The 21,778-nt window shown below is 52.3% G+C and overlaps 8 protein-coding genes and 3 non-coding genes across 11 annotated transcripts; 5 read left to right on the forward strand and 6 right to left on the reverse strand.

Moving 5' to 3' along the window:
• Nucleotides 1-56: 56 nt before the first annotated feature.
• BO94DRAFT_589380 (uncharacterized protein) lies at nt 57-1,367 on the forward strand (the record flags this gene model as incomplete). Its single annotated transcript, XM_025615945.1, has 1 exon — nt 57-1,367. One exon carries the CDS (start codon nt 57-59, stop codon nt 1,365-1,367), a length of 1,311 nt encoding a protein of 436 aa, XP_025463598.1.
• A 1,169-nt stretch (nt 1,368-2,536) lies between these two features.
• BO94DRAFT_t267 lies at nt 2,537-2,623 on the forward strand. Its single transcript has one exon. It is a non-coding gene; the product is annotated as a tRNA-Ala (tRNA).
• BO94DRAFT_578233 (uncharacterized protein) lies at nt 2,582-3,963 on the reverse strand (the record flags this gene model as incomplete). The annotated part of the gene is made up of 1 exon (XM_025615205.1): nt 2,582-3,963. The coding sequence occupies exon 1, from the start codon at nt 3,737-3,739 to the stop codon at nt 2,582-2,584; it is 1,158 nt and encodes a 385-aa protein (XP_025463599.1). The 5' UTR covers nt 3,740-3,963.
• Nucleotides 3,964-4,618: 655 nt separating this feature from the next.
• BO94DRAFT_t271 lies at nt 4,619-4,705 on the reverse strand. Its single transcript has one exon. It is a non-coding gene; the product is annotated as a tRNA-Ala (tRNA).
• Nucleotides 4,706-4,848: 143 nt separating this feature from the next.
• On the reverse strand, nt 4,849-7,287 carry BO94DRAFT_237165 (putative MFS monosaccharide transporter). Its single transcript, XM_025606339.1, has 7 exons — nt 6,756-7,287; nt 6,550-6,703; nt 6,114-6,505; nt 5,982-6,064; nt 5,430-5,658; nt 5,278-5,375; nt 4,849-5,223 (listed from the first exon to the last, which is right to left on the reverse strand). Exons 1-7 carry the CDS (start codon nt 7,150-7,152, stop codon nt 4,948-4,950), a joined length of 1,629 nt encoding a protein of 542 aa, XP_025463600.1. The 5' UTR covers nt 7,153-7,287; the 3' UTR covers nt 4,849-4,947.
• A 2,751-nt stretch (nt 7,288-10,038) lies between these two features.
• On the forward strand, nt 10,039-12,429 carry BO94DRAFT_538897 (dihydrolipoyl dehydrogenase). Its single transcript, XM_025612581.1, has 4 exons — nt 10,039-10,614; nt 10,712-10,791; nt 10,859-11,341; nt 11,415-12,429. Exons 1-4 carry the CDS (start codon nt 10,473-10,475, stop codon nt 12,252-12,254), a joined length of 1,545 nt encoding a protein of 514 aa, XP_025463601.1. The 5' UTR covers nt 10,039-10,472; the 3' UTR covers nt 12,255-12,429.
• Nucleotides 12,430-12,517: 88 nt separating this feature from the next.
• On the reverse strand, nt 12,518-12,589 carry BO94DRAFT_t270. The gene has a single exon. It is a non-coding gene; the product is annotated as a tRNA-Glu (tRNA).
• Nucleotides 12,590-13,459: 870 nt separating this feature from the next.
• On the reverse strand, nt 13,460-15,923 carry BO94DRAFT_589384 (phosphoribomutase PRM15; the record flags this gene model as incomplete). The annotated part of the gene is made up of 10 exons (XM_025615946.1): nt 13,460-13,620; nt 13,671-14,347; nt 14,403-14,692; nt 14,742-14,922; nt 14,973-14,982; nt 15,045-15,063; nt 15,116-15,435; nt 15,532-15,610; nt 15,690-15,734; nt 15,903-15,923. 10 exons carry the CDS (start codon nt 15,921-15,923, stop codon nt 13,460-13,462), a joined length of 1,803 nt encoding a protein of 600 aa, XP_025463602.1.
• A 302-nt stretch (nt 15,924-16,225) lies between these two features.
• BO94DRAFT_500436 (fatty acid/sphingolipid desaturase) lies at nt 16,226-18,447 on the forward strand. The gene is made up of 2 exons (XM_025609414.1): nt 16,226-16,558; nt 16,627-18,447. Exons 1-2 carry the CDS (start codon nt 16,353-16,355, stop codon nt 18,095-18,097), a joined length of 1,677 nt encoding a protein of 558 aa, XP_025463603.1. The 5' UTR covers nt 16,226-16,352; the 3' UTR covers nt 18,098-18,447.
• On the reverse strand, nt 18,382-20,712 carry BO94DRAFT_538902 (uncharacterized protein; the record flags this gene model as incomplete). The annotated part of the gene is made up of 3 exons (XM_025612582.1): nt 19,543-20,712; nt 18,550-19,318; nt 18,382-18,430 (listed from the first exon to the last, which is right to left on the reverse strand). The coding sequence occupies exons 1-3, from the start codon at nt 20,600-20,602 to the stop codon at nt 18,382-18,384; spliced, it is 1,878 nt and encodes a 625-aa protein (XP_025463604.1). The 5' UTR covers nt 20,603-20,712.
• Nucleotides 20,713-20,809: 97 nt separating this feature from the next.
• S10a (40S ribosomal protein uS10) lies at nt 20,810-21,773 on the forward strand. The gene is made up of 4 exons (XM_025606340.1): nt 20,810-20,971; nt 21,048-21,133; nt 21,240-21,463; nt 21,522-21,773. The coding sequence occupies exons 2-4, from the start codon at nt 21,092-21,094 to the stop codon at nt 21,604-21,606; spliced, it is 351 nt and encodes a 116-aa protein (XP_025463605.1). The 5' UTR covers nt 20,810-20,971; nt 21,048-21,091; the 3' UTR covers nt 21,607-21,773.
• Nucleotides 21,774-21,778: the final 5 nt, after the last annotated feature.

Here is a 21,778-nt window from a genome sequence, read left to right on the forward strand (position 1 = left end):
GTTATCCTCCTCATCATCTTCATCGTCGTTGACATCTTTTCGAAGCTCTGTTAATCATGACTCCGTGTGCTACCGCTCTTCTGTCACTCCTGACAGCCCTTATTGGCATCCTCTATCCATTGTCTTCGCCTGGGCTCTTACTTTACCGTGAGCCAGAGCTAGCTCCATTTCCAAACTACACCCTTTCCTACCTCGATGATCCTATTTTCTCGCCCTTGGCTTCTCATATCGCAAATAACCCATATCCTTGGCGTGATAAGCGGCCTTTCAGAGAAGCCAACTCTGCGCTGCTGCTAGGGGCCGTTGAGGCTCTCCTTAAAGCTGGGGCTATCGAGGATGATGACGCCAGTGATATACTGGTTACTCCGGAAGAAAAGCCAAGTGAAGCTAATTTATCTCTGTCTGGACAAGCTTCGCAGTGGCTCTCGTGTATCGCTAATAACCTGCTTCTTGCTTATGAGTCAGCTACGCGGCGTATTACTCTCGTCGTCTCATGTATCGCTAATAACCTGCTTCTTGCCTATGAGTCAGCTACGCGGCGCATCATTCTTGTCGTCTCGTGTATGTGCCTCGCATTCACGTTGATTATCGCGGACCAGAAACGGCCTGAAATATCTGAAAACGACGTCTATGAGCATGAATGCGACGCCCAGGACCCAGTTGTTTATACTATCCGTCTCGTGGAGGAGAAGGAAGTGCAAAGTGATGCGGCCCTCGAGGAAGAAACCTTAATCACCCAGGACTCATTTTTCAATTATAACGGAGACCAGGTGAGAGAAGATATATTGAGGCTGCTTGGGACCGTCAAAGAAGAGGCGTCCTGGCTGACAGATCGCATCAAACTTCTATCATTACGGCTGAGCATTCACTCCGAGCTCCTGGAGGGTCAGATCCTTGAAGAAAAACAAAGATCCAGTATAGCACTTCCTCCTAAGCGGGCCCGCATGGTCGGAACAATCTGGGAAGTATTCCAGGAACAGGTCACAAGCCAGTTCGAAGAGCAGCTGCTCTTGCTAGACGAGGCCACAGCACAAATCCAACAGGCATGTGAAAATCTGCCCGATCCACGAAGATACGAGGGTTTCTGCGACGAATTTGAAAGTGAACTCCAACACACGGTTGATCGCATCAATGACCTGCGAGAGCGCGTGGTCGGTGCGAGACAGCCCTATGCTAACTCCCAAACCCCCTTGGCCACTACGGGGGGATCTGCAAGTTCCCATTGGGAGCCGGAGGACATGGACGAAGACCTCAGCTATGGACGAGAGGGAGCCCAGTCCCGGTTTGGTTTCAGGGAGCCCTGTTTATCACCCATAATGGAGGAGGGCTATAACATAGAGGAGTACGAACCGAGTTCTCCTCTGTAGAGCCATACGGCAGACAAGGAACCTACCATCTACAAAATATCTTACCTATCAAACAACATTGATGTTTTGGAATAAAAGTCTCCTCAGACCAACGATGGCGATGGGCTTTACAGCTGTATAGCTGCTTGGTTGTGGTAGTGATAGTTGCCATCGAATTGACGCTTTCCCAGGCTTCAGCGGTGGCCTGGGTGGTAATACGGACGCAGGTCTAACGGGAGTTATGGCTATTCATGGCCACTCAGTCAATACATACCGGTTTGTGCGTGTTGGCGTGGGTTAGTGTGATCCAACGAGACTTGCCTGAGTTCCTGCTAACTATGGCTAGATACTGTCGGGCCAAGCCATCCAAGTCCAGAGCCAACTTTGGATTGAAATGATCTACTGGCAGCTTTCTAATCATTCACTTATCAAGACCATCATTCCAAAGATGTGTTCATGGTCTGAATCCGGGGGTTACACCAATATTGGTCCCTCGAAGTTGTTGGTGGGAATGTCTTGAGGGAAGAAGGCTCGATGAAATCAGCTTCTCCTACTGGTGAGTTTATCTTTCGAGTATTCTTGTCATCTGTTATTAACTAGCTTGAAGAGACGTGATTATGCTTCACCTGGGATCACTTAGCATGTTCAAAGAAACACCATACGCACTCTGTTCGGCGTGGGTTCGTTTTCTAATACCGAGCCGTGATAGTCTGAATAGGCCAAATCACAGATGAGCAGCGACGCTCTCCAGTTAATACCATGATGTGTCTAAATGCTGGCATCAGGGATAGACTAGGCTGGAAGAACAACAATACATTGTGGGATTCCAGCCCGCTAACTCCATATGAATTCGAGTGCCATATTTCAGTGAAAGGAGCAAGATAATAATTTCAACCCACCTTATAGAAATAGATTCTCAATATTGACACACTCCAACTGTTCTAGTCATCCCGTGGATAGACATTCTAAAGAAACGCTTTTAGATGCCATTGTATTTCATAGAAACAACGGAAACCACAAATATAGTTCCCCCATGGCCCCCACAAGTGTACCAAGAAGCGATTAAGCCAACCCCACACTCAACAGCAATAGTCACCCCAACCACAACACCAGACTAAGCCATCACCTACAGCCAAGTGATCCCCTCTCCTCTATATGTAACATTATGTAATCAAAAATCTCATCAAACTGGGGTTATAGCTCAGTGGTAGAGCGCTCGCTTTGCATTCCTACAGCTAAAATGCGAGAGGTCGAGGGTTCGATCCCCTCTGACTCCAACTTTTATTTTTAACCCCCGTTTTCCATCCCCCTATAACTCCCACCCACCCCTCAGCTGGATCAACCTCTGTTCGCCAGAGTCTCGCCTCACGCAGCCGCTGGTCACTCCAGATCCACATTCCCATTGCCCATAATGCCAAGTCCACTACGGTATCATTTTCCAAGTAAAACTCAGATATATGAAACCGTTCCCTCAGTTGCGAGAACCAATGCACTATGTTGCACCGTCCTCCCCGTCCAGGCCCCGGGCCCCAGAACTGAGTCAGATCATTAGGCTGGGCTGGAAGACTCCACACCCACAAGTTGACATCGGCCACGAACGTGTCGGGCATGCAAGTGATCAATTCGGACGAGCCCTGATTCTTCGAACATGGAATATCCGTCCGGCTCTTCCCGTACAACTTCACCAGACACTCGGACACAGATCGCATCTCCCTACCCGCTGTCACTTCTTTGCTACAGCTCCAAGCGCTCATGAACTGATCCATCAGGTGGCCAGAATCATCCGGCGGCCAAACCCCAGCTCCGATGAGGTCGGTGTGCAGTTGCAACCTCCATAGAGCGCGGTAGACCCGATACTCCTCTATCCACGAGGGCGGGTCGGCGTGCAACAACAACAAGTGATGCCGCGTGGGTTGGGTTTCAATTCTCATATCTCGGCTTGAGCATCGGGGCTGGTTATCTTGCAGACATCTAACAAAGGATGTCAAACACGCGCAGGCTAATCGGCGGATATTCGCAGCCACGCGTATCATTTCCCGTAGCTCGGTTCGAGTCATCGTACACTCATAGGATTCGGTTCGATCTTCATTGTCGTTGCTCACGAATCTGGCGATGGTGTCGTTTTTGATGTATGTGGGGGAGTGGCGAAGGTTGGCACAGAGCCAAAAAAGACGGTCCAGCTTGTGGCTCATGATGGGATCATTGGCTAGGACGCACTTGACGATGTCCAGAGCCATAGGATTCGCTGCTGTGTTTGGATCGTCGTGGCCCGGCTCGAAGAGTGCAGCCACCGTTGGGCAGGTCTGGATCAGATGTTCGAGACTAACCCAGTCATCCACATTCTCGAGGATAAGAACATTTAATTCCAGGGGAAGGGCACTGAAGTAATCCATGTTATCAAGATTTAGAACGTCTTGCTTTTCGCTCGGGTGTATCTGTTCGTGGAAAAGGGGAGGAGGGAGGAGGAGGAGGGAGAGAGGGTGTTTCTGAGAACATAGGTGAGTGTGAGGTTGAGCTTGAGCTTGTTAACCTGCCATCTTAAATAGAGTGAGAACCTGACGAGTCATCAAGCATTGAATGATCCCTTGTCTGTGTTCTTCTGTTCCATTCCAGTGTGGTGGGTCTTGTCTTTCTTTTCTCTTTTCATCTCAAAGTGAAAGACCGACTCACCTGGTAAAGTTTCCCATAACTGACTATCACATTAGGTAGACCAACTACTAGTAGCAGAGTATATCACCCAGCTTCTTCGGTATCTACCACCCACTTGTTTATATTTCCGTTCCAACGATAGAATATCTCCTTTTATTCAACATCCTGCGTTCATTTACCGGATTTCTTCGTCTTATACCCAACATAATACCCTCCTCGACCACACCGCACTCATCTATCCTTTAGACGAAGCCAGAGAAGGGAGGGAAACACCCAGACCAAAATCTGCTAGTCTCGACTACAATCTGCGATGTGCAGATAACCTTGGTCTTAGGCCGGGATGTTGATACGGTTATATCTATGACCTATATCCATAATTAGCATCCCGATACCGTTCGTTGTAGGTGAGGCATTTTCTGTGAGGCCGGGAACATAGGGCATTCACTCATTCATCCCTTCCAGCCACCCGTGCATTAAGTATTTATCACACCTCCTTTGTATCTATCCATATTGCTCTACTTTAACCAGAGGTAAAAGATAAACTACTACGTATTTTACATAGTTCCAACCAAGTATACAAAAAAGTGTATATAGGTGGTACCATTCTTGTATGGGCCAAAAAATGGAGTCAGAGGGGATCGAACCCTCGACCTCTCGCAATTTAGCTGTAGGAATGCAAAGCGAGCGCTCTACCACTGAGCTATAACCCCAGTAGTTGTGTGATAAGGTTTGTAGTATGTGGTCTATAAATTGAATATTACATCGAATTGATCTGGGACATTAGGGCAGATCTCAGTGGATATGTTGGAGATTCATGCTCTACATGGTAGGAGGGCTCACATGCTTTGACGTTGTGTATTACATGCTAGTTCAAATATAGGCATCAAGTCGTTTAACTTATGTGATATGCACTCTAGATGATGTATGATCGGTCAAGGCTGAGCCGTCTCATCTATACATCCTGTACATGCTCAACCACTACACTCCCCTTCCGAGCTGCCGTCTCCACGTATCCAGGATTCTCGGCCTTCAATTGCCGGAACGTTTTCTCGGCGTCCCATACCCATGGGCTATCCGATGCGAAGAGTAGATCCATGTCCTCCAAGGTCCGCTGGTTACTCTCTGGGTACAGCGCCCACACCATCGGGATTGTGATGACGTTGCTGGCTGCAAAAACATATAGAGTTTTCTCGCCGATCGCGCTGAACATTACAGGGCATAGTAGGGTCTAACTGGTTAGCTTGTTTGTTTGGAGGGTTAAAAGGTGGAAGGATCAACTCACCAGCCATCCGTTACCGATACTCCAGCCAACAACCCCCCAGGCGTTTCCGCGGGCTCGCACGGCCAGTGGGTAGATCTCGGCGGGATAAATCCATGGCACTGCACGTGTATATGTTAGTGAGGGTCAGTCAGGCAAAACAGGGTAGAACGTACCTGTTAGCCATGTCGCCCCGAAGACTGAAGTGAAGATGAATATCATTGCGGCGGCGGCGGCTCCGAATGAACTGGCGCGCGCAGCATCACCCGAGTCTCGAGCATTGATTGCCAGCCGGGAGAATCCTCCGGCTAGAAACATGGCGATTCCTTGGCCGACGGCTCCCCAGTATAGGGTCCACCGACGGCCGATACGGTCGAGGGTGAAGACACATACGAGCGTAGCGAACTGTGTCGTTAGTGCGAGGACGGCTGAGGCTGGGCTGGGCTGGGGAAAGATAAAAAGCAAGGGAATGTGCTCGAGAATTTTCGATGGGGATAGCATTGAAGGCAGACGGAGATGAAGATAACGACCCATATGCAGGAAAGGTTCGCAACCAACGGGGCTTCAGATGCGGGTGACTGTACCACCTAAATAACAAGAATGCAGAACTGGTCCAACGCATGAAGTGGCGGAGGACTGTGGGACAGGAGTCCGATGGAGCAGCCGGTCGTTGAGAGGCAGTGCACAAGAGGGACCGGAGGTTTTCATGGAACAAAAGGAGTACTCACCATGTAGAAGACGTTGTTCAGCCCGCTAAGCCATTGACTCTTCATGGAATCGAAACCGGCGATACTGAAGATGGTCGGCGCATCTGTCCCCGTTAGGTCGGCCCAGCAGTTTCGTTATGGAGGTCAACATACAGACAGTGACACCCGCAATACCAACCCATTCCTGCATAATCTGTAGCCAAATGACAAGTTGTACACGCCGCCCAAGATGTAATTTGCCGGTTTTGTAGCCGAAAAGCATGGACAGATAGGAAGTGTTGTAGTTCACCGTCCGTTCCATCTCTGCAACGCTTTGAATGTCCCGGAATTCAGCCTCGGCGCGGACTGCATCGTGACCACTACTCCCTCGAAGACGGCCAAGGATATAACGCGCTTCTTGCTCACGACCTACTTTGACCAGCCAACGTGGCGACTCGGGGAAGAACCAGACCGAAGCGAACAGGAGAAGCAAGAAGATGATCTGGAACGCGATAGGAAACCGCCAGCGGAATGCAGATTTGCCACCATCGATAAAGGACAGTCCACTGAACTGATTAGAGAAACTCTGACAAAGGGGTCGAAAACGTACAACTCCAGCCAGTAGGCAACCACGACACCGAAGATATTCAGGGTGAATTCAATTGCAATAAACTTTCCACGGGAGGTGTGTTCAGCAGTCTCCGTAGCCCAGACCGGCACGATAGCATTCAGAATGCCCGTTCCAATGCCGTTTATGAAACGTGCTGCAGTGGATACGTTAGTGGGATGACCTGGTTAGCGTTCTGGGTCACTCACAACAGATCATCCAGTTATGGTTTTGTGCTGCACACTGCAAGGAAGCCCCCAAGACCGCCCAGACAGCGCCTGAGGCGATGGTCCTGATTCGACCAATCTTATCACCAATCCAGCCACCAACCAGCGCGCCGCACAATGTGCCCAGGTAGTAGACGGACACAATCCCTCCTTGTAGCAGACTGTCTGTGACAACTGGAGTAAGCTCTCCGTCTACCATCTTGGTGTAGCCGAAGCCCATAAGGTCGATATAGTTCTTGGAGTTGTTCACCCCCGACATCATTCCCTGGTCGTATCCGAAGAACAGGATCGACAAGCCTGCGATACAGTTGATTGCAATGAGAAGATTGCGCTTCTCTAGTTTGTGGACAATATTCCACGACGGTATTAAATCACTCATGGTGACTATACTAGGATAGGTGCTTGTAGTATAGGGACAGACGTATATAGGCGGGACCTCTTCTTTGCCTGAGATACTTCGGGCAGACTGACGGACTAACCACTGGATATATAACCATAGGACAAGAAACCTAGTTAAGATAGTGGGGTTACACGTTGGTTAAATAGACAGAGCTGTAAGTGGCACCGCTTCAATTTGCGCCTAACGATCGACCATTTCCAGGAAGTAAAGCCACGGCGTAGGGCCGTGGTCCAGCCCGAGCAGTCGAATATGGTTACATCCCGGGTGGGAGGAAATCAAACAGCTACACCAAGGCCTCGGTTCCACCCGAAGCAAGGACACCATTTGAACACGGGGCCCGCACGAGAAAGTCTGGGGGGAGGGGTGGGAAATGACCCCAGACCGGGGCGCAGACGAGTCCAAATCGGTTATCCGGCCAGCGACTATCCTACCGAGCTGCAGCCCGAAGGATTGTGGTCCAATGCCCGAAGTTGGGAGAAATGCAGCACTCTGCCGTGTTATATCGATGGTACATGGGAAATGACAGAATCCTTTGATCAAGACAGGCCTGGCTGCTCGAAAGGCCACGTCTGGGGCTAGCACCTGGAGAAATCACTCATTGTGTGGTGAGGATTCCAGTCGGCAGTGAAATTGGCGGGGCACGGAAAACCAGCGATAAGATTGAACGATTGGCAGCCGTGCCTTGGGGTTGGGAGGGGTCCAGGCCCATCAGTAGTCACGAATTGGGCCATGAGAGGGAGTGGATGGAGTGGATGGAGTGGATTGTGGGGATTGTCCGGGGGATGTTGGTTAGCAGGTTAGGCGGGTGGGGGAACACGGCGCGAAAGAGGGAAGCCGGAGACGCTGCGGCGGACCTTCTCCGACATCCCTCTTCGGGCAATTCCGGCACGTTCAATGTGTACCTAACAGTAAGCTCCAGAATAGAACAGACGGCAGGTACTTGTGAGGAGACAGAACTTCTTCGAATTTGCTTGCGAGAGAGACCAGGCGGGCGAGTTATTACAGCCCATGCTCTCCTTCGAGCGTCAAGAACCGCTGCGCAGCAAACCATCTTGGCTTATGTTCCATGGCAGTGATATCAATACATGGTTCACTGCTATAAAGGCAAAAGTGACCCATAGACATGCTGCGGGTGGATTATTGCGTGATATATCCAAAGAGCCAGTTCCTGAGTCAGAAAGAGTATTATGACACTAGGACAAGGTTGTGGAGTTGGATCCAAAGCACAAACGCTCTCTGGAGTGGACGGCCAGGTCACAAGGCAGGGGCTTGGGATGTTGTGCCGAGAGCTCAATCATTGCGTGTTGAGCCCTGGTCTCGCGACTTTCTCGAGAGGAATGGGCGTAAGACGACTAGGATGAGATGCTGAATTAGATAGGAATAGGAACAGATATAGAGAAGAGAGAGAGAGTGCCCAGATGATAGAGAAGGGGAAGAGAAAGAGAAAACAGATGAAGGTAGAAGATTCGGGGATAATAAGAGAGAAGTAAGAGTGAAAGAAAGCCCAGTTTCATGACTCTATACACATCTTGTTTTACTTCACTTTCTTCTACCTTGTCTTCCATCACCTATTTTCTTCTTCCGTCTCATCTTTCATTTCGTCTTCTGTTCCTTCTTCTGTTTCTTCCGATCATTCAATAAATCTTATACCCATCCCCTTCTGCTGACAATCACCTCTTGGAATTCATTCATCGACAATAGATGTGCAAGTCACCCCTTCGCTTCAGGAATTTCAAAGCTCATCATGTAAAAGCCGGGATGGAAAATTGAGCTCCATGGCTCGGAGGCAATTTATTGGGTAGTGCTCCAGCTGAGGCAGACTAAAGAGAAAATGCGTCGCCTTTCGAGGGAGAGGTGCCGGGCTTATAGTATAGATCAAGCGGGAGACATAAGGCCGCAGAAGCCGCGAATGGGAGTTATTTCTGACGCCCCGCTAAACCGTCACAATTAAAATTTGATAATTATTTAGAGTATATAACAGTCACTAGAAGTTAGTTACTGCTGATTACTGACATATATTATATCTCTCTGCCAACTCCCTTGGACTACTACTATCAGTACTGTCTTGGCTGAGTCTCCAGGGTGGTCCCCGCCTCATCGGTTCTTGATCTCGGATAGAACCTTGGGCGAAACAATATATTTCCGGATCTGCACAGTATCAGATGGCTGCCGAGGATAAAACTATCTACAAACCCAGCATACGATCCCCAAACTCTAACATCTATCCTATCAGGCCCTACTGGCATCAAACTTCTCAAGGAACCAACTGCCCAAGTCTGCAATTAGGAAGCACGCCCAATGAACCGAAGCGGTCCAATAACTGTAGTCTGGATGATAAAGTCCACCACCTCCACGCGAGTGACCTTTCTCAAGCCTAGTTTAAAGCCACGGACGTCCATGCTCCGAAAGATCGTGCTCTACCAATACTACCCACGTCATGTCCGTCAAAGCTCACCCGAGTCACACCATGGACACACCCAACACACCGAAACAGATTGGCTTAGATTGATTCCGAGCCACTCAGCTCGCCCGCCCGTCCAGTCCAATAACCTCCGGTCCAAGACCATTGATGACCTTTTACTAGGTGCGGTACAGGTCCAAGAGCGGAGGGGCGTGACATAAAATAATGCCGACAATAGCCTTGATGACGCCAGGTGCTTGGCCAGTTACCCGCGGGTACTAGCGAGGCTGGTAAGTTTGCTCATTTGAGGTGCCGGAGAGCACAGGATGCAGGTCTCACTGGAGGGGGTGCTGCAGTGGTTCCCTTTATTATTTCTAGTGACTGGAAACGGGTGAGAGTCTGGTTCCTTACCCGTTCGGGTGGTTCTATGAGGTATTTTGGGCCGTAACACTGACCGGTATCCAGGCGGACTCACCACCGGCACGGCCTCTCACGCTCTGCATCGAGCCACACGGACAAAGCACCGGAAGTCTGATCCTGGAGAAACCCCTGGGGATTGAGGAGACAGTGCCTGTAGCGGAAATCCGGTTCAACAGGAGGCCGGCAACATGGCAAAGGTTAGCCGAATTGACCCGACGGTCGCTGGGGCGGATGATTACATACGCGAGGGATACAGTATCGATACCGGGCCGCCAGCTTTTGCTGGCGAACCTCCAGAAAGCTTCTTGTCCCAACATCGTTTTTCCCTATCATCCTCTAACCACCTGAGCCCGTCTCCTTCCACCCGCAATTGCCCCCTCCCCTCTCCTCCGTTGCTTGTTCACTGGGAGGACTGGTTGTCTGCTGTCATCTCTAACTCCTCCGACTTTTTCCTTGGCCTTTTCTCCTCCTTTTTACCATGTTCCGGAGTCTTTTGCCGCGGGCGACGCCGCGGGCTGTCCTCCGCTCTGCCGGTCCCAAGGCCGTCCCCTCCAACTTTGTCGCTGTTCCCTCTCTCGCCGTCTTCGGACGCTCACAACGTGGCTATGCCTCTGAATCAGGTTGGTGACGTCCCCGTTGTGCGAACCGCCCTGTCGCGGGCGGTGCCTGCGCTCCCGAGAAACGGCCCTGGCTAACCATCAGCTGGATTATGCATAGGCGAACACGATCTTGTCATCATTGGTGGTGGTGTCGCTGGATACGTTGCTGCCATCAAGGCCGGTCAGGAGGGCCTGAAGGTGCGATCTATATCAGTCCCCGAAGTGGTCCGGCTGGACTAGTCCGCTAACTGCTGCATTCCGACAGACCGCATGTATCGAGAAGCGTGGCCGTCTGGGTGGTACTTGCCTGAACGTCGGCTGTATCCCCTCGAAATCCCTGCTGAACAACTCCCACCTCTACCACCAGATCCTCCACGACACGAAAAAGCGCGGTATCGAGGTCGGTGATGTTAAGCTCAACCTCGAGCAGATGATGGCGGCCAAGGACACCTCCGTCGAGGGCCTGACCAAGGGTATCGAGTTCTTGTTCAAGAAGAACGGTGTCGACTACTTCAAGGGTACTGGTGCCTTCGTCGACCAGAACACCGTCAAGGTCAACCTCCTTGAGGGTGGTGAGCAGACTCTGCGCGGCAAGAACATCCTCATTGCCACCGGTAGTGAGGCTACTCCCTTCCCCGGCCTGAACATTGATGAGAAGAGAATTATCACCAGCACTGGTGCTCTCTCTCTGAAGGAGGTCCCCAAGAAGATGATCGTCATCGGTGGTGGTATCATCGGTCTGGAAATGGTACGTATACTTGGTGGAACAAGTTCCGGCTATGCTGTTTTGAAAGCCCTTGCTCACTATTTTACTCTTACAGGCCTCCGTCTGGTCCCGCCTCGGCTCCGAGGTCACCGTTGTTGAGTTCCTGAACCAGATTGGTGGTCCCGGTATGGATGCCGACATCGCCAAGCAGGCCCAGAAGATCCTCGCCAAGCAGGGTATCAAGTTCAAGACCGGCACCAAGGTGATGAAGGGTGACGACAGCGGTGCTACTGTCTCCCTAAATGTCGAGTCCGCTAAGGGCGGTAAGGAGGAGACCCTCGACGCTGATGTTGTCCTCGTCGCCATCGGTCGCCGCCCCTACACCGAGGGCCTTGCCCTGGAGAACGTCGGCATTGAGAAGGACGACCGCGGCCGTCTGGTCATCGACCAGGAGTACCGCACCAAGATCCCCCACATCCGTGTGATCGGTGACTGCACTTTCGGACCCATGCTTGCCCACAAGGCCGAGGAGGAGGCCGTTGCTGCCGTCGAGTACATCAAGAAGGGCTACGGCCACGTCAACTACGGCTGCATCCCCAGCGTCATGTACACCCACCCCGAAGTCGCCTGGGTTGGCCAGAACGAGCAGGAGGTCAAGGCCGCCGGCGTCAAGTACCGCGTCGGAACCTTCCCCTTCAGCGCCAACTCCCGTGCCAAGACCAACCTCGAGACTGAGGGTCAGGTCAAGTTCATCGCCGATGCTGAGACCGACCGTATCCTCGGTGTCCACATCGTTGGCCCCAACGCCGGCGAGATGATCGCCGAGGCCACCCTGGCTGTCGAGTACGGTGCCTCCTGCGAGGACATTGCCCGCACCTGCCACGCTCACCCCACCCTGGCTGAGGCCTTCAAGGAGGCTGCCATGGCCACCTACTCCAAGGCCATCCACTTCTAAGCTCCCTGCCATGAACCACGCCATCCTGTATCTTTCCTCTAGTCTAGCCTCGCTAGCCAATCCCGTGTAGCATTGACATCATTATATTTCCTATGTTGGTTGTGTATCCAGATTTACGAATCAATAGTCTTGATTAAACCCTTAACTCGATAGACATAATGACAAAAAAATCATCACAACATCACTCCTGTAAACCCCTGCACACTATTGATATAAATGATCTAAATAAACAAAAATAAATAAAAAATGAAGAAGGAATTAATCTCCGATAGGGGGAATCGAACCCCCGGCTGCCGTGTGAGAGACGGCGATGTTAGCCACTACACCATATCGGATCTTGTTGAGATGTAACTCCAAGTGTGCCTAAATAAGCCAAAAACACTCCCAGGGAATCCTAACCCACCATCTTTCATCTATCTTATTGTTCTGGCTTGACTACCGACATACACTGCATGCACACATCCATGAGGGATGGTCCTAAGTACAGGAATAAATGATCTATTCAATCGAGCGCCCTGGGGATCAATTTTCGCAAGGAATGCTTGCCCCGTCACTCTACTCTTTTCCATTGAAGGTATGGTATGGTATTTCTCGATTTTTCAAAGAGAGAAAAGAATCACATGGGATTGTACACATTGATGAGGGCCTCGCTGCCATATTGGAGTCTTGGAAATTGTAGAAGTCAAATGGGGGTGTTGCCTTTTCTTTGAGCTGGATAGACAGGATGTGGCTTTGGAGAAGAGGCCGTAGGCTTATTGATGAAAGACACGTCGAGAAGGTGGTATATGCCTATTATGTACTGCAAGTAGCAATTGGTTGTGGATTGTGCTGGGTAGGAGCAAGTTGCGGGTCGCAAGGATAGCACCGAAGAATTACTACGGACTTGTACGTGTGTGATGTTGCGTATGGTAAGCAGGCTGGGACTCAGCTCGGCCTAACTTGCGCTGCTATACGGAGTTTGCTGGCATGTAGGTTGTCCTCCTAGCTCATCCTAGCTCAATGCCTAGACCTCTGGCAAGAGGCATATTCTGCATGGCCTACTACGGCCGTGGTACTGGCTGAAAAAAAGTCACAGTGGATTCATTGCGTCGTATTCATGCAAGTATTGCTGAAATGGCAACACAGAGGGAGTCATGTCCCCTGTGTTCTATGGTCATTCGTGAACATAAAGATCGCCCAAGCACATCACCACTATCACTGGCTGCTCACTCCACCTGGAAGATAGTGCCAGAGGAGGTAATTTGTTGCTTGCTGTAGGTCATTGATGGGGCAAAAGGCTCAACCCATTCTTTTAGGACAGTCAGGAATGTATCACGGACAGCCTCGACGGCCTGGTCTCGCGAAGACCCGCTGCTTTCAATATAGACTAACATACATCGTTAGCAGTTGGCTGAAATCCGTTGTGTTGCAACTTACTCTTGACTTTAGGTTCTGTGCCTGAGCCACGGATGGTGAATCTAACACCCCGATCCAGCCATAGTGTCAGCATCTGGCTGCTCTTGTCAATTGGGAGCGTCGGGCGGTGGTCGTCTGTTCCGGAATCATAACCCTCCGTCAGGTCTCGCCACCTCAGAATCTTAAATGCACCGAAGGACTTTCCAGCGCTGAAAGGCCCAGACCTAATTTTCCGGAACAGGCTCATTGTGAGATCAATGCTTGACGAACGCACGTAGGTATTGAGAGTCTCGTGGTGTCCATGTTCCTTGAAAAGTTGCTGAAGCTTCATATATGGGGTGAGTCCTTGTGCCTTCCATTTGGCTTCGGCCAGCAAGAAAACCATAGCGGCGGAAATGCCGTCCTTGTCATAGCACACCTCCGGGAACATGTAGCCAAGAGCTTCTTCGAAAGCAAACGGGACATAGTATCCCAGCTCCTCCAGTCTGCGCGCTATGTTGCCCATCCACTTAAAGCCGGTCAAGGCTTCTTCGTAATGCATGCCCTTGGCCTTTGCCATTTTCTCTAGCATGCACGTAGAGACGGCCGAGTTCAGCACGGCGATTCGTGTATCGCTGTCGATAGTCTCCAGCGAATCGAATAGGTGTGATGCTAGAAGCACTCCGAGATGATTTCCGGTAAAGTTGAACCATGATCCGCTACAACAGAGTCGTATTAGCGTAGGATCTGTAGTTAGGGGCAGCGAAAACATACTTCACTTTCTCAGCAGCAGCGAAGCGATCTGCATCTGGGTCATGTGCTATGATGAGATCCTTGCCCTCCCGATCTGCCGTCTGCATCGCGAGATCGAGTGCCCCTGCTTCTTCAGGATTGGGAAAAGCCACCGTGGGGAAGTCCGGATCCGGTTTCTCTTGCTCTGCGACAACCGTGAAATCATTGATACCAACTGAACGGCACAAGCTAGGGAATACCAGGCCTCCGACACCGTGCAGAGGAGTATACACAAAAGGCTGTGGCTGCTTCCATTCCCGGACAGTGTATGTCTGTCTAACAGTTAGCCCTGTTGCTCAAGCAGATTGCAGATATACTCACAGCGTATTGCCACACTGCCGTGTTGTAGTGCGGCAGGAGATTGTCGTAAGATTTCGCGCGCAGGTATTCACTCGGCTGCAGATCCTTCCATGCGTTAGGCCAAGGGACCTGATTCTCCTCGATGGATCGGGCTATCTCCGCATCCATGGGGGAATTGATCTGAGCGCCATTTTTGAAATAGCTGGAGCATGTTAGTGATAATCAAAACGGGCTGGAAATGCGTAACCAGACACTTTGTAACCTATAAACCATTCCTGTCAGTGAGCCGGTCTGGTTGTCAAGGAGCAAACCATGTCGACCTACCATTATCTTGTGCCGGATTCTGCCAGAGGTATTAGCTACGGGAGTTTCGAATGTCTGGCGGGGAGCCTTACATGGCTTGCCGTAACCATGATGCCTGCAGCGGCATGCAGTTGGGTTACACCGAAAGGCACCGTTGGAGTAACAGAAGGCTCGGAATAGAACCAGACCGGGATCTTCTGTGAGATGAAAGCATTGGCGGCCAGGGCAGCAAACTTGGCGGAATTGTAGCGAGCATCATGACCAATGACGACACCATAGGACGCAATGTCGGCGTGGTGGTTCTTCAGGTACATGGCCAGGCCTTGGGAAGCCTGGATGACGGTCAAGGAGTTCATGCAAGAGAAGCCTGCTGCCATCCGACCCCGGAGACCGGCGGTTCCAAACTGGATTCCTGCAGGGTGCGATTAGACATGACAGGCAGGGGAGCAATCAGAGCCTAGATTGGTACGAGGAGATCAGAAGAAGCAAGTCTCGAGCCCACACGTACTCTTTTGCAGGCGCAGCTGCAGCTCCGGCAACTCGCCCGCATCGCGGAGCCGCTCAATTTCCCCGCGGGTGGTGGGATCCTGGGATGGGGGATTAGCATTTAGCAGCTGGCCGGTGGTGGAGAGACCCAGAGAGATATGACAAATGCAGGGGACTCACCTGGTCCCACTCGAGCCATTTTTGGATCAGCGGCGAGAGGGAATCCTGTCAGAAAGGGCCAGCCAGACCGAGTCAGAACATCCACACCATGGGTCTAGATAGAAGAATGACGGATAGGTCGATGCCTGGTGTGGCCGCGCACACCGGGGAGTAGGAGTAGGAGTAGGAGTAGGTAGAGAGTAGAGAGTAGTGAGTGGTGAGTGGTGACTATACCTCTCCTGGGTTGGCGGCCATGCTGGATCATACGACGCTGACACAATCAGAACGGACGGAGGGACCGGACCAAAGCCAGGTCTGGGTTTGGGGGCAGAAGAGACGGTTCAAAGAGGGAGGCAAGTCGGGGGGGAAGGAATAATAATGGAAGGCTGATGATGATGATGAATGTGGGTGGAATGACACTGGATGGATCGGGTGACGATCGCCGGCACGTTTCACCTTTGCGTCCCCGCTTTTTTTTTTAGTTACAATAATACCACCACAACATCCCCCCCGGGAAGCCGCATCACTTCAACAACAGCTTTCTTTCTTTCTCTTACTATCCCTCCCCCCTCCCGTCTACCTCACACCACTTCCCTACCCCTCCCATATGATGCTCTAAGCTGGTCCTTAGACTCCCTTCCTTCCTTCCTCCCTCCACCCACCCCAACAACAGGTACTCCTACCATGGTCACCGCTCCTTCGCTAGCCGCGACCCGCAAGGACACCCTCTTGTCCCGTCGGTATATCGAAGGCCTCATTGCCGACGGCAAGCATGTCATCATCTTCGACAATCGCGTCCTAAAAGTCGACGCTTGGATTCCTTACCATCCCGGCGGTGACAAGTCTATCAGGCATATGGTTGGCAAGGATGCCACGGATGAAATCAATGCGTACGTGGCCTTGGCCCTAGTTCCCCGGATGGGAACAACCCATTGACCCAGGGGTCTCTCTCATGCAGGCTACACTCGAAAGAAGCGCGCCAACGAATGCTGTCCTTCCAGATCGGTCGCATCGACGGTCCATGGCTGAACTTTCTCCCCCCGATCCAGGGCGGCAAGTTCCGGCCCTATACCGAGGATTGCTTGTCCGATGAGGAGAGCTCTGGGCAAGAAAGCTCCGGGCAGGAAACATCCCAACCGCCGTCCCCGATCTTCGATGCCGTTGATACTACGTCAGGTGCTCGTCAACGAAAGCCCGGGTCCTCCACAACTTCAGCCTCGACCACAGAGAGCGACGAATTCAAGCCCAAGCCTTTCTTTCTCGATGCCCGGACCCAGGAGGAACTAGTCTTCGACACGGCTAAATACCCATCCCTAGATCCAGAAAACCAGGAGAAGATCAAACAGAGATACCGCGAGCTGGACCAGCAGATTCGTGCAGAAGGGCTCTACGACTGCCGCTATTTTTCCTACTTTATCGAATGTTGCCGGTATACGCTCTTCGCCGCTCTGGCCTATCACTTTCTTCAAATCGGATGGTACGCGACTTCGGGATTCTTCCTAGGATGCTTCTGGCATCAGCTTGTGTTTAGCGCCCATGATGCTGGTCATATGGGCATTACGCACAACTTCCATGTCGACACGGTGATCGGCATCATCATAGCCGACTATCTGGGAGGGCTCAGCCTGGGATGGTGGAAACGCAGCCACAATGTCCACCATATCGTGACGAACGCACCCGAACACGACCCTGATATTGAACACATGCCCTTCTTCGCCGTCTCCCATCGCTTCCTCACCAGTCTTCGCAGCACCTACTACGACCGTGTCATGACATTCGATGCCGCTGCGAACTTCTTGCTGAAATTCCAAAACTACCTTTACTACCCTATCCTAATGTTCGGTCGCTTCAACCTATACCGTCTGAGCTGGGAATACCTCTTCTGCGGCCAAGCACCCAAGAAGGGCCCCGCCTGGTGGCACCGGTGGTTCGAGATTGGCGGTCAGATCTTCTTCTGGATCTGGTTTGGCTACGGAGTGATGTACCGGACCATTCCAGACTGGGGCAGTCGGCTCACCTTCCTTTTCATCTCCCACATGGTCACCTCCCCTCTGCACGTGCAGATCACGCTCTCCCATTTTGCCATGTCCACTTCCGACATGGGAGTCAACGAGTCCTTCCCGCAAAAAATGCTCCGCACCACCATGGACGTCGACTGCCCGACATGGCTCGACTTCTTCCACGGCGGTCTGCAATTCCAAGCCATCCACCACCTTTACCCGCGCATCCCGCGCCACAACCTGCGCCGTACCCAGCGACTGGTGCTCGACTTCTGCCGTGACACGGGAATTCCCTACACCATCTTCACCTTCTACGACGGCAACAAGGAGGTCATTGGCAAACTCGGGGACGTCGCGAAGCAGGTCCGCATCCTTGAGGAATGCCGCAAGTCGTGCGCCGAGCACGGTGTATTCTCGGACCACCACTAGACGGTTATAGATGAGCCTACGGGTCTGTGACCGAGTAAGATAAATTCCCTTTCATGTTTGCCAGCCACATATCCCTAGATCATTGATGTATATGGTCATGCCCCACAGCCTGTAGTCTATCCGGGGGCTTGCAGGCGAGAGTTTTGATGTGCCTATGATGCCCCCCTTCCCTGCACCCTGCAGTCCTTAATGAGATAATGCCCTGTTTTGTGTATCATTTTGTTTGTTTTGATAGAAATATAGTATCACACGGGTATAGAAACCCATCTACATTTCTTACCGTTTCATGCCCGAGAATCACCAACCTTCTCATGACTAATGGTAAAACCCGTACTAATACATGCAGGTATTATTGGTATCCTTTATATTCAAAAAATGATTATCTACATCCAGTGCATCGGATGATTCCCCTCATTCCATCACATTCACTGCTCTGTTCTGCTCTACCCCACCATGCCCCAGCCCTAGCCACCTTCTTCGCTCGCTGTTGTCGACGATTATGATTCGCCCGACTGGCTTTATTTTCCTCCTTTCTCTGGCGCGCAACAGCAGGATTACCATTCTGCTGGTGGCCGCTAGAGCCTGCACTAGGGTTACCTCCTCCACGTCCACCACCACCACCTCGTCTCCCGCCTCGACCACGACCACGACCCCCTCCTCTGCCCCTTGAGCTGGGGTGCTGGTCCTCCGTATCGCTTTGGGAGTCGTCGGGTCCTGGTTTCCGGTACGCTGTGGGAGGTAAGTCCTGTTGGTTGAGGGTTCCGTCTGGACCGCCTGCGGAGAGGGACATCTTGTCTTCGAGTTTGGAGAGGCGTTTCGGGTCGCGGGTCAGCATGACGGCCCAGCCTTCGATGGCTTCGTCGGTCATGCCGGTCTCGCGTTTCAGGGAGGCGCGGGGTTGAGAGCGGCGGGTGGTGGAGTCGCGGGCGAAGAGGGCGGGGTTGTATTTGTAGGCGCGGTAGAGGGTCATTTCGGTTTCGTTGGGGTCCGTGGTGGTGGAGGAGGTGCGGGGATCTGTGTCGTCGGTGGCGTCGATGGTGCCGCCTACGTCGGCGATGTCGTAGGTGTCGTCGCGTTCGTCTTCGTCCGAGTCGAAGGCTGCGAGGGCGGACATGATGGCGGCTTTGTTGGCTGTGTGGTTGGTGCGGTCGGCGAGGACGGCGTCGGCAGTTAGGTCTGCGTTGGCGCGGCCGAGGTGGAGGGAATGGGGGTCGGTGAGGGCTAGTTCGGCAAGGTCGACGTCGTTGTCGAAGATGTTTTTGCGGGTTGAGGGGAGAGGATGGAAGGGGGTGTTGGGCGGGGTGGGAGAGGGTCATGGGGTAGGGTTGATGGGGTGGTGGGGAGTGGTTCGGACTTGTTTAGGTCTTGGAGTTCAGGGGGAATGGAGTCGTCAAGGAGATGGGCCACTATGGTTTCTGGGTTGTCGTTGTAGTGGTCTAGGAGACGGGTGATGTAGGCGGAGCCAAGGTCGGGGAAGAGGTCTTGGACTTGGGTGATCAGGGACATCCTGTGGATGTGAAGGTCCTCGGCAGGAGGGAGGTCAGTGGCGCGACCTTTGCCTTTGTCGACTCGCCTCTTCTGTTTTTGATGTCGACGGTGGAAGAGCTTGGATTCTTCTTGATAAGTCCGCAGACTGGAGACGAGGTCTTGGCCACGTTTCTGGGGATGAGCGCTGAGGTATCTGTCTAGGCGGACTAGGAGATCTGTACTGCAAATGACGTCTGAAAGGAGGGTGGGCTCCTTCTTCGTCGTTGATGTGCCGATGCCGGCGCTGGATTTCAGGCTGAATAGCTGGTCCAGTAGAGAGGAGAGATTTGGCTTTGCGCCTTTGAGCAGCGATGCCAGACCGACGTAGACATTCGCGACGAGGACGCTACGGAAGTCTTCTCTCTTGTGCGCCTGATACGCATCTGAGAAGGTGTCCAGGAAGTCGGAACCAGCCATGAGCACCTGGCCGCAACCGGGCAGCGCAGATGCCAGGATGGTCAAGAGTCGGACGTCAGAGAGAACGGCCGTAGACTTGCTGGGATGGAGCAAGGTAAGCTCTCTGATGATCTTGGCTTTGGTCTTCTCGAGGCTGGCCGTTATCGCATCCTGATGCTTGTTCCAGGCATCGGACAGTAGTCTCTTCAAGGCGGAGCTTGAGGGATAGCAACAGCACATATTGGCCAGGACGTTCCATTCAAGGAGTTCAAGCGGTGCTGGAGAGGCCTCAAGTAGGAACCGTCGCGTTAACAAGAAGCACAGCTTCCGTAATGTTCGTGCTTTGGGTCCAGCATGGACGCCGGATGAGCCAGATTTTGCAGACTGAAGATAGAAGGAGGCCAGAAAGGCCACTGCGGACTCATCGCCAGAAGCATATTGCATGAACTGTGAATCAGGGGCCTCGATGCGCACCCCGAGGAGCAAGATCCATGCATCTATATAGAGCTCCCACTCGGCGGGTAGCACAGTGCTCTGCACCTCCGGGGGAGGGACGGGTGCCAGAGGAGGTAGTTCCGGCATGGTACGGGGAAGTTGTCGAGTGAAAGATGGATGGGTGAGTTAGGTGAGGAAGCAGGAAGGCAGCCAAACCCCAGGATTATGAATCATTATGTATCACTTGAGGTTGGGTCCGGCATGATGCTGAGCCCCATCTGGAGGTGGCCTTAGTTTAGATGACAAGTCCCGATGATGCTGACTCACCCACTGCTCAACCGGGCTAGCGCCAGATAGGCGAGTGCCAAGGCCGACACCCGCACAAGGAGCCACTAAGCGCACCGTCGAAAAAAAGATTCACGATTTGTCCGCAATATCAGATAGACCCTCAACGGCCATCATCACCTTACCGAACCCCGAAGTTCAGGTCTTGATTGGCATCCAGCCTCGCTTGCGGTATGCTCCCCCCCCCCCTTCTTGGACTTAACCTCCTTTCCATCCCCCGACATCCACTAATCGACTTCATCGACAGCATCTCAATCCCACCGGTCTCCCCACCGTTCAATTACATTCAAGATGTCTTTCCAGAAGCCCGAGAAGGATTTCGGCGAGGGCCCTGTATGTGACCGACACCCCTAGGACATGGCGATGTCTTCGAAGATCATCGCATACGTCGTACATCCAGTGGAAGCAGTACTAACCAGGTCCCTTTCCGCCTCTACAGAAGGTCCACAAGATCCGTATCACCCTTACCTCTCGCAAGGTCGCCTCCCTCGAGAAGGTGTGCTCGGAGCTGATCGACCGTGCTCGCTCCAAGTCCCTCCAGGTCAAGGGTCCCGTCCGTCTTCCCACCAAGACCCTTCACATCTCCACCCGTAAGACCCCCAACGGTGAGGGTTCCAAGACCTGGGACAAGTACGAGATGCGCATCCACAAGCGTCTCATCGAGTAAGTTTTGGCCTTCCCTGCGCGACAGGCGGACCGGCAATGCTAACGGACGCGATAGCCTCCTCGCCCCCACCGAGACCGTCAAGCAGATCATCATCAACATCGAGGCTGGTGTTGAAGTTGAGGTCACCATTGCTGCTTAAACAGTTCCATCCTGGAACCGTGACAGGGGCGGCGCGGACGATGTGCTCGTCTGGCCATGTGGTAGATGTTCTGCTTCAGGGCCCATGCTAGGCCAACGTCGATACCCGCCAGTTCCTGGCATAAAAATGAAAAAGTTCAAAAAGCAGTAAAGCTGGATTGCTTGGAATTCTT

The sequence above is a fragment of the Aspergillus sclerotioniger genome (assembly GCF_003184525.1).
Source record: "Aspergillus sclerotioniger CBS 115572 chromosome Unknown BO94scaffold_31, whole genome shotgun sequence".
Taxonomy (NCBI): domain Eukaryota; kingdom Fungi; phylum Ascomycota; class Eurotiomycetes; order Eurotiales; family Aspergillaceae; genus Aspergillus; species Aspergillus sclerotioniger.